The following is an 11,744-nucleotide window of genomic DNA, read 5'->3' on the forward strand; positions in this document are numbered from 1 at the left end:
AAAAAATCGTTAATAACGCATGGGCGACTCATCTCACTTCAAAGTCTTCTGACATCAACAAATAATAGAAAATTGTTTAGCGAGTCTATGTAACCCCCTTAGCACACAAGAAAAATATTCATGAAGTAATCAAAGTCAACGTGGACTGGTAATACTTTATAGGTTCCTGTTTTATTGATGGATTTATAATCATAAGGACTTAGTTGATTCATTCTGTTCAAATGGAATGCTACACTCAAATAAATCAATTTATGTTTCCATAAGTGAATAATTAAATACAAAAAATCCAAACTGGATTCTGTAAAAACAGCTACCCAACTCTGCTACAAAATTGCGATCTATCGACTTATTATTTGTTACAGCTTTGCTACTGAATGGAGTTATAACCATTCTAATTGGATCAAGTACACTGATAGAACGATTAATTTATTATTAAGTAATCGATTTCTTTGGGCCTTTTCCACGGATTCGTTTGTTATAAGTAACGATTCTTTATATTTCAGCGTGCAGTACCTGGTCGATTGCACACGGATTAATTGGACAGTTCCTGCCTTCTGACATATAAAATAACATACGCCACTCAAAAGTAAATTTTATTTTTTTACAAAATTAACCTTCTCGAAGGTAATATACTATTAAGGATGTTCAACTGCTCAAGTGAGCAGCCGTGTCGGAAAATAAAATTAAAAAAATCGAATAAATCATTTACGATATAAATAATTTTTCCTATTAATTTTTCGATTCAACTTATAACGACGTATGGAAAATGTTTATAAACATTGACGTATGACTGACTACTGTGGTAGCACTCAAATTTTGATCGTGCAACACCGCATTTAGCGAGGTGCTGCGCCATTACTGTCTTATCGTCATCTACCCTACCGACATTGTTGAGCTGTCAGAGCCACGTTGTCAATATTTTAAAATCGTAATATCGGCCATGTTTTTGCAGATCTTTGAAAAAATCAATCACAAATTTCTCGCTTATTATGCCGGGTACCATAATTCTTCGCATCGTCGATAAAATCTATACCTTTAAAATTGATATCTTAAAGAATATCACAATCTTTTTTTTTCTCAAAAGGCTGAGTTATCAAACTACCCATTACTTTGATTGAAGTGCACGCCATCACCACTCTTCCTCAAGCAGATGGATAACACATGTTGCTGTGAGTGATTTTCAGAAATTAATTTCTCGTTGGGAGCCTTCCATAGAAGGGTTGAAATTTTCATTAGCGGGTAACTCAAATAGAAACAGAATAAGAATAACGTAGAGTGATCAGGGTTTTCATTCAGGGATAAACATCCTTAATAGCCAAAACTCATCATACTTCATATAATTAACAGCCTTTTCGCAATATTTCTCCTGAATGTATATATTTTCCTTATTAATCTTAAATATCCTTATAGTGATCAATCAAAGCGAACGCTCTTATAAAAACCGGGAGTCGTGGAGTTCAGAGAAATAATCATTAGTTTACTTAACGAACCGAGCTTTGCTCAACGTACGCTTCATTTGACGCCGTTCAACATTATTATTTGGAGCATCGTTCATTGAGTTTGATATGTGCAATTTATTTTACCAATAAAAAATGTGTTCATATTAATCTTGCCCTATGCCCACCCATGAACATAATTTGACTTGTCTCTGCTGTCTTATTGGAGGATTACCTTAGCTCAACCGATCACTTTAACTGCTGATTCATTATCTATTAACGGATAATATATTTGATCTGAATCGACCGCCTCAACTACATCATTTTTCGACTATTAAGGAATATTTGTTTGGCCGTATTTAACTATAACATTCGTTAATAGTTGATGAATCTCGATCGATATAAGCGAATCATTCTATCAGTGTAGTTTACGTATTCGACCTATGGACTTGAATCATGAATAATTTTCTTGAGTATGAAGATATGTGACAGAAAACTTGCGATTCCATTTCAAATTCATCTCCCTTCATCATTTGACTGCTAAGTTTTTCCTTAAACTTCTATACTTAGCAAGAACCTTTTCACAGGGCAAGAAACTTCATGAGCGCATCATAAATGAGCCTAGGATTGATCGTCCCATCAGCAGTGTATCTGACACCTCGCAGAGATCCATCGTCATGACTCACAACTCCATACTCTCCAACAATGAAGCCATCTGGTGTTCGTTCCTCAACCCTATATTTTCGGTAGTTTCTCCCTTCAACAACGTAACCGACTTTGTGACCATCAACATCGGTTGGGGCATTTGACGCCTCCGTCACAACCCCATGAACATTTCCATTACTTCCAACACTGACGGCTTCGTCGACCTCGTAGTTCTGCTCGTCTGGCTCCACCGGTTGTCCATCAGACCCATAGACTTTAGCTGGTTCGCTGTAAATCTTTGCTGGCTCGCCATAAACTTTAGCTGGCTCTCCATAAATTCGTGCAGGTTCAGAGTAAATCTTTGCTGGCTCAGAATATACTTTCTCAGGTTCTCCGTAGATTTTTGCCGGTTCAGAATATACTTTGGACGGTTCAGAGTAGATTTTCGCTGGCTCGCTATACACCTTCGAAGGCTCCGAATAGATTTGCGCAGGTTCTCCATACCTCTTCTCTGGTTCGCCGTATACTTTCGAAGGTTCTGAATAAACCCTAGAAGGTTTGCCATATATTTTCGACGGCTGAGGGTAGACTTTGGGTGGCTGGTTGTACAAAGATGTGTCGTAATGTCTTCCAGCTTTCCGTCCTTGTGGTGGATTATCGCCAACTTCCCTGGGTTCTTCGTGATTCTCCGGAGGTTCAGGGTTTTCTTCAGGCAACTCGTAACTCTGCTCCACAGGTTCTGAGGAGCTTCCAACAGACATAGAGTCTAGTTCAACCTTTGGTGATGTTGATGAGGGAGTTGGATGAGGAATGGTTGAACCAACCCCTTGAGTAACAGAAGACCTAGCCTGCCAACTAGTTCTTGGCAGCCCTTCATCAACCGAAAAACCACTACGATTTGATTCAGAAACGATATTGCTCAGTTCTTCAGTGACTAATCGCGCAGGTGGAGTTGTGGCCGTTGATCCTCTCGTTACTGGGGTACTGAGACTTTTTGTGTACGTAAAAGGCGTTGACGATATGCCCAGTGTTGAGGTAGACTTTGTAGTTCTAGCGGTAGAAAAAGTTTCCTGTAATGGTAACTCCGTGGGGGATCTTGTTACCATGCTGAGCTGATCGTTGTCGTAGTGCTCAACCCTCACCTTGTATGGTGTTGCCTCAACTGTTGATGTCACGCTGACCCCAATGATCTTTCTATTAACAGTCTTTCCATCACTCAAAGCCCTGGTACCATTAAGCCTCATCATTTGATGATGATGATTGTGATGATAATGGCTATCTCCAGTTGCCGGTGTTGGCGCTTTCAACTTCAATCCAATCTCCTCAGTTGTGCCAATATCCCCAACAATTGGAGTGAAACTCTGTCTATTGTGCTCCAGTGATTTGTGACTTATTGGATATAGCCTGGCGCCAATCTCTCGATGGCTGGGACGTGTTATCGTCGGCCTTGGACTCGATGGAGCCCGGGATATCCGGTATATTGAGGCCTCACTTTGTCGTGACTCAGCAGCAACATTGTCCTGTACCTGGTAACCACGTCGAAAGCCACGTTTACGAGGTATTGGTGCTATTTCACCATTTATAAAAACTGATAGGAATTCAGTGCCAGCTACGATGTCATTACGCTTCACTGGGGCTGCGGTTGTGTGCTCCCACACTAGTGCTGCATCCAGCAGTACCTAGAAATCAATGATGATGGTTAGATTATACTTGATCAATAACGACCCGACTCTCGTATATATAAATACACAGAAGAGAATACTATATTTCGAGGAAAATAGTAGATGTAGACTTGGCCTTCGAGCTGAAGGCGAGAATTGGCCAACAGCACCAGTAAAAAAAACCCGATCCCAACAGCCCTGATAATATTTTTCCGTAGAGATTTTTAAGTTTTCGAGTTTGGGAGGTATGTAGTACCAATTCCCAGACGAGGAATCGGGAGAAATTATAGGGTAAAAATTATTTCTGTTAAGTTAATTTACTGGTGTCGAGCAAATTTCCTTGGCACAAGAAAGTGCATACAAATATTTGCATTGGGAGTATGTAAATTTTTTTGTAGTTAGTAAATTGATACGGCGAAAGTAATGACTGTTCTAAGTGTTCAATTTTTCGCATTATTTTTTTATTTAAAACTGGTATGGGGTTTCATTATTAACATGGGGTTATTTAGCTGAGTCTCCGTTCAGTATTTCTGGACAACAATTTTTTGCTGTGGGAAAACGACATAAGTCGAAATTGTTTACAGCAAAAATCCGTATGTTAGCAAGTCGTCCCCTTTCCTTCTATTTTCCCAGAAATGCAATAATAAAAAAAAAGGGCTTCACTCTTTTGAATGTACCTATAAATAATACATAATTTTTACAATTGTAATGCATCATATAAAAGAGGCATAAGTATGGAGATGCGTTCCTTCTGTCTTGTATTACTCTTATTTATTGTTTTTCCCTTGTGAATAGAAGCATCATAAAGGTCCAAAATAAAGTTTTGAATTTTTCGGGTTATGTGGACGTAATATAATTAAAAATGTTCGAAATAGTATTTTTCACGCCTAGAACGGAAAAAGTGAATCTGAGGAATGCGGCTTTATGGTCGCAGCCGAAGGCAAGGATTATAACGCGCATGAGTCAGAATTACTTTTTTCGCCGCGGCTATGATGCTATTTTATGTCATTGTGGCCTAAGACGCAAAACGCGTTTTACCAGCCGCGATGACATAAATGCAATTTTCAAACCTATTCATATGTATATATGTAAGTATCTTTCATCAAAAAATTTTAAAATGTCATAAAGAAATTACATGCCTGTTCCGTAATCTGCAAGGCAAAAAAGTATTCGGTAAAAATTATGGAACAGTTACGTACTTCTTCACTGAACGTTCCATATTTTTTCTTGAACCCAGATTACGAAAGGGCAGATTACGCAATCGGCATGTCATTTTTATGAAATTTTTCTCCCCGTATATACATAAAAAATGTTCAAAAGTTTTTCTTGAATTGTCCGGCTAGAAAAGAATAGAATTGAATCTTTCCAGAAAAATCTGGGTATTATTGAGCCCTATTCATTGGCGTAAACCAAGATTTGATTGTGTTATTCATTTTTTTTCTTTAATTTTTTTTTTAAATCGTTTCTCTTACGATAACTGAGGAATACGGCTTACAAAATCATTACAAATCATACGGATGGGAATGATAGTATAAATAGTCGTTTGTATTGTTAAGAAAGTAAGGAAAGTAGGCAAGGTCTTAAGAAAGTGTGGAAATAAAATTAATTCAAAAGAATGAAAATTCTCAAAACTTTTCTGATACTATGTTTTAAATTAATTCAATCATCAATCAAAATGTCAGTTTTAGAACTACACGGAGAGAAACATTCTTTAAAAATTCCGTGCCTGTTCCGTAACCTGCCAGTCAAAATAATATTCAGTAAAAATTACGGAACAGTTACACACTTTTTCAGTTGACTTGCCGGAAAAAGTCCAAAACGTTCACGAAAGAGTAAAAGTAAGAAGTATTTTTACTGAATACTGTTTTGAATTGTTCTCCCCGTGCACTGCATTTCCGTGAAATGATTATTACAATAGCTACATCAGTTGATTTGATTTCTAGAACGATTTTTGCATTTACTGTTATTTTTTAGAAAATTCTCTGAAAAGGATCTTCTTAATGGTTTCTTCAAATATACTGTTTCAACATCAATAACTAGATTTGTTAATTACATGTACAAAGAAGGGTCAGACAACTTAAAGGGAACCGCCAGGCTCTCTATCGAAAAGGTTTAGAAGAATCAAATTCTCTGGAGATTGGAAAATAGTTGCGGTGGACGTTGAAAATTTCCGTTGTCAGAAGGGTCAGGCCATCTAGAAGATTAGAAAGGTCAGGCTCTTAATCGGAAAGGATCAGGAAAAGGTAGGCGGAAAAAATATCCCCGGAAAAAATAGCCCACACACCCAAAACGTGTTAAAACCCACCCAATTTGATAGACCATAGGAAAATTAGAGCCCCTGAAAAAATAGACAACGAAAAAAATAATTAAATTAAAAAATAATTAAATTCAGCGAGTTTTAACACGTTTTGAATGTGTGGGATATTTTTTCCTGGGATATTTTTTCCGGGATTCCAGGAAAATCAGTCTCTTGAGCGGTGGGTTAGCTGGCTCACGCCACTCCAACATACAGGCCTCAAAAATGAGTAATAATATAAAATTAATAATATGTTATGCCCCAGATTTTGGTTAATTGGGTTATTGTTAAATATTTGGACATCCAGCATTGTCAGCGTGACACTTGCCAGCATAACTGGATTATGCTGACCAAGTAATGACACACAAACAATTATGTATTTAAGAGGCCGTTTGGGTATGCAGAAGGAAGATCCAAACCGGGCTCCGACATGTGTTAGTCGTAATCTTTGTAATCAGTCAGATGGCATAACTAAAGTAATAAACTCTCATATTTTGATACCTATAAACTATTGGTGTGATTTATCCCTTCGAGCCTAGAACCTACAATAAAAATAACTACCCCCCCCCGCCCCACGTCGGGTACAACAAATATATAATTATCGAATGTGTAAAATGACTAGTCGGAAGCATATTGCTAATTGATTTGCGAAAAATAACAAACTCAAGTTACGAATTAGTATATAATCCCCTTGCTTATTTTTCTCCCCGAGTTTTCTGTGAGGAATCATATGAGACATTCGGAAGCCATTAATATTTGTAGATACGCTCCTTTCATCTTAAATTATTAAATTTTTTATATCTTACAGCAAAAATAAGCATAAACAAATTTTAGTTTTGACTAGGGAGATCGTGCGCTTTGCTTTACGCACGCTCACTATTTTGCATAAATTTGAGACGATATTTTTTAGTTCTATATACTGCTTCCAGTATAGTCGGCAACAAATTAAAAGTGGCTACAGCTTTTATTACCGAAAAAGAAAATTGTGAATACCTTATAACCTGCCCGGTAAGACCGATTATTCTCTATTATGGATTATCAATTATCTATATATTATATGTATATATGACATGCTAAATTAGCCGTATTATCATGTATAGCGATTAATCAACTGAGTGAAATAGCTCATATGAGATAGCAATTTGAAGATCTCGATCAGACCTACAAATTGATATGTAAAAGTTTCATGCGTGTCACCTGCAAGCAATCGATGAATGGATAAATCTGATATTTTTGAATAGCAGGAAACAGTAAACAGATCAATTAAATTACAGCAACAAATAATAATTAACATAAAAATAAATAAAAATTTAATAGAAACAGAAATGGTTCACAAATGATATGTATGAACATGACGAATTTTCATTACTGAAAGAGCGGTTAATTAAAAGATTGATTTTACTCAGTACCTGGCTACATCACTCAATGAAGATCCAATGAAGGTCGAATAAATTAAAAATATAAACAGAAATATTGAGGAAGTAATATTAATCGTCGCTCATTAGTAATAATTAATAATAATGTTAATTGTCGTGCATCAAATAAAGTGATTGTGCCCACTCATGAGTGTCTCGAATTGTCGTAAACTTAATGATTGCACCATGCTCTCATACTATTTCAGGTCATAAATTTGGATGCAGGCAAAGACATGACATATCGACGCATGAATAAAATTAAGGTTTATTATCGATTGTTATCGACAAAGATGAAGATTGAATTACGAGTGAATTATAACAATCACAATATTCCTTCAATATTTTTTCCCTCACTTGTCCTTGGAGTGAGGCAAGTTCAACAGCAATATTCCTTGTTATTACAGATGAATAAAAAATTCTTAATCTACCTGTGTGTTCACAAGTTGTTGGGCCGTAGACAGCATACCACGTAAATCATGTGAGTTACTTGGGTGAAGAAATGAGGATAAAAAATATCTCAAGCAGAGAGGCTGAAGTACTGTTTTCTCTGATTCAAACGTAACATGAAGATTGGTTTTTTGAGGATGTAACAAGTCGGGTCTTGTCTTGAATTTAATTGAAGCTGTCAGTGACCGTAGCCATGATGATGTACGATGGTAGTGAACGAACTTGAGTGGATCCTTGTGGTCAAGATAAGCTTGGATAATTCAGAATGAAAATAGATATATAAACATTGTGACATTGTGTAAAATATGTTGATGTATTTTATTGGATGGGAATGAAGCCGTTGGCCATATTTTAGTACGAGAGTCGTAAAATTCGAAGTACTGGAATTTCTCGACGATTTTAATGCTAAACTCATACCAGTGTAATTTGACCCAGATTAGATAGATAAATTTAATAGCTGAACAGAGGAATTTCGTGGAATTTGGGGTGAGAGGAAATGGCTACATGCCATCCGTGTATATTTTCAGGTATTCAAATGACGACCTTGATCCCCCAGTTTAGTATATCTGATGGTTGTTTTAAGTCAAACAATGCAATGTTCTATCATACAGAATTGCTGAAAGGTTCAAGCCATTTTTAGTCTCCCGGTACTCTCAATGAACATTGGAATACCATTACGCTGAAAGTAAAGCCAGTATTTACGAGGAATATCGTGACGCAAATCGTGACAGCTTCAGGCATAATGGTAGATCAATGAGCAAAAAATCGGTGAAAAGAATAAAACGAGGAAAAAGTGACAGTGGAAAAAGTAGTGAATTTTGCGTAGGTGTTTTCTCGGTGAATTTCACGCCTCCTAGTGTTTATTTCCATTAGGTCTTGCGACCGGTTGAACTAGAATGGTTTCCTGTTGAAAGGAGAACAAGCGTTACTTTGGCCACTGTGGGGTCACGCTCTATCAGCTTCACTTCATGCCGACAATATCCCACACACTCGGGGATTTGTAGGATAAGACTTTATCATCTTGATGGACAATTCACCTGTCAAACCAATTATGTATGTTCATATTCAAGATGACGGATTTTCCGGGAATCTTTTCACTGAGAGGATCATTAATTTATCATTAAGAAATAGATTCCTATGAACCATCTCTACGGATTCGTTTGTTATGCTCATCATAATTACACAACTAAGTCTATTTTTGCTATATTTCTCTTATATAGATTACTTTGTCTCGTCAACGAAATAGTCTTTATAATTGACCAAAACACGTGTTTCTATAATAGCCACGAGCGAATACTGGTTAATGAAAAGTAGTTCAACGATCATTGGTTAATACCCGAGTGGAAATTTAGTTCCGGTCTAGACCACGTTTGGATCAAGTCAGACGTGCTGTTGGATCAGGTACTGAGCCTAAAACTTGACCAAGACTTGATCAGGCATATAACGCCTTGACTCAATCCGGATTTGATCAAGCGTATCGGATCCGGGTTTCATTAAACAAAACGGGTTAGTACTTGATAACTTAAATTGAACGTATTTATTAATTATAATGAATTCAAAATAAAAAATTCATCACTTTTTTAACATTATATTACCCTCATCAATGAATACCTACCATACTTAATGCTGAAAAAACCCAAGTATTTTCGCCGACACTGGCGATCGAACCGAGGACCTTACGATTACTAATTCTATGCCCTAAGCACTAGACTATGCCGTTTTTTATTGTCATTGACCGATACTTTAGCTTATAGGATGTATATTGGGGATATGTGTTTGACTTTAAAAAGCAAAAAATCACTCGAATAAAATTTTATCGGTTATACTTTTAATAATAATAACAATATTAAATGAATAATTCACTAATTTAGTTCAAGAGCATTGGATTCGAACTTGATCAGAAGAATTGATGGCGAACAGCTCAGTTTCAGTTGTAGTTGCCTATCAAGTTCTGCCTGATCAGTTGAAACTGACCTCCGCCATATCAAGACCTGATCAAACCTCAGGTTCGCCTGCTATAATTTCCACTCGGGTAGTTAATTATTGAATTGAGCTTGGTTCTATGTACCTTCTGCTTGACACTGGTCGGTATTAGTATTTCGGGCATCATTCGTCGGGTTTCCAGCGCTTGCCCTCTACTCGAATGAAAAGGGGATATAGCCATGAAAGGAATAGAATAGAATAGAATTCATCGGGTTCGACGTGTACATTTGATTCAGTAAAACAGGTTAAGTTTTCCCAGTTCAATTATATAAAGAATTAATAAAAAAAAACATTCCATAATATTAATGGTTTACCGCTACACTAATTTAAATAAAATTGCGGTCATATTATGCCATCTTCCCTTATGCTCTTCTCCACTGTTTTATCGGGGGGCCTTGCTCAGCTCATCAAATTATTCGGTAAGTAGTAATGAATGACATATTTGATTTGGCTTAACCGAAATATTCGTTAGGCCATATTCAACTGTAGCAGTCGTTAATAGTTAGCGAATCTCCTTGGATATGAATCAATCATTTTATGCGTTTAAAAATTCGTGATTGACTTTGATTAAGTTGAAAAAAAACTATTAATTTTACGGCTCTCTTGTAAGACTCGAAATCATTTCTTTCGAATTACGCAAATACGTGAATGTTTTTTCTTTTCATGAAATTTGCAAGAATTATAGATTTTTCTAATAAAATACAAGAATTCTTTCCGACTCTACATTGGCTACGTTTTATTTCACTGACAGATCATTATCATAAAACCATCATAGATACATGAATTATTTTTAATGTTGTAAATTAATATCGCAGAATTTCCAGAAAAAAAAATAGATTAAATCCCGAGATTTGCAGTTAGATTTGGTTGATAAAAAATCTAATTTCGTCCATTTTTCAGTGGGAAATCTTGGATTACATTAATTTCATGAAAAATATGGAAGGAAAAAATAAGTTTGTCATGTTGAAGTTTAAACGATTTTAAAACGGCAATTTCTCAGTGACATTGGACAACTTCTGGAATTGACGATTCTTTATAAGCTTTTAACATCTTTTAGTGTTGAGTTGATTGATGTATATGAAAATGACTATGTATGTACCATAGCATTGGATTCCGAAGAATTCAAAGAAAGATACCAATCAAGGTCACCTGTCTGCTGGGGCGTTGTCGACCACTTCGAGAAAACCACATACTTTGACTTTTACATTATGTACAGACACGATTTACTTATACATGCGTGTTCTGGACGATATCGAACTAATTACATTGACTCGATCTTACCGCGGTATGCCAAAAGCTGTACGAAGAGGCAATATAGTTGACCCTGGCTGACAAGTAGAGATTACTGAGAAGGCTCTTAATTATTCTCAACATTCCTTCAACATCATTTCGCTGATTGCAATAATGCTGATTTGGCAGTGGTGATGATATGATATGAGGGATGACCGTAACCGCAAATTGTGAGACCATGACACGGCGGCATATAATGCTGGAGGAGTAAAGGGTGGGAGTTGTTTTCGTCGTAAATAATGAACAGAATCGTGTACAAGTGCTACAATTGTATTGTGCACAATACGATGATTATATATATTTCTGTCTTAGAAGTATTGTGCCCTTGCCACTGAATCCATATTTTGTTAGAGATGTGAAATTCACGAGTGAGGATTGCAAAAATGCAAAAAAAAAACATGTATTCACGAGAGTGCCTTCTTTCAATAATAATGCAATTAGCGAAATCATGAAAATAGTGGGTTCATTTTAAGATATTTCTACAGCATTTAAATGGGATCAAATGACAATAATGTGCTGCTGCCTTTAGCTTCAAAAATATATTCTTTTAGTAATTCAAATAATACCCAGA

General features: G+C 36.3%; 1 protein-coding gene across 1 annotated transcript; it reads right to left on the minus strand.

The window, feature by feature from the left end:
- Window positions 1-589: 589 nt before the first annotated feature.
- Window positions 590-11,353, minus strand: LOC105270261 (uncharacterized). Its single transcript, XM_011311092.1, has 2 exons — window positions 11,165-11,353; window positions 590-3,760 (listed from the first exon to the last, which is right to left on the minus strand). The coding sequence occupies exons 1-2, from the start codon at window positions 11,351-11,353 to the stop codon at window positions 2,018-2,020; spliced, it is 1,932 nt and encodes a 643-aa protein (XP_011309394.1). The 3' UTR covers window positions 590-2,017.
- Window positions 11,354-11,744: the final 391 nt, after the last annotated feature.

The sequence above is a fragment of the Fopius arisanus genome, unplaced genomic scaffold (genome assembly GCF_000806365.1).
Source record: "Fopius arisanus strain USDA-PBARC FA_bdor unplaced genomic scaffold, ASM80636v1 scaffold00082, whole genome shotgun sequence".
NCBI lineage: Eukaryota > Metazoa > Arthropoda > Insecta > Hymenoptera > Braconidae > Fopius > Fopius arisanus.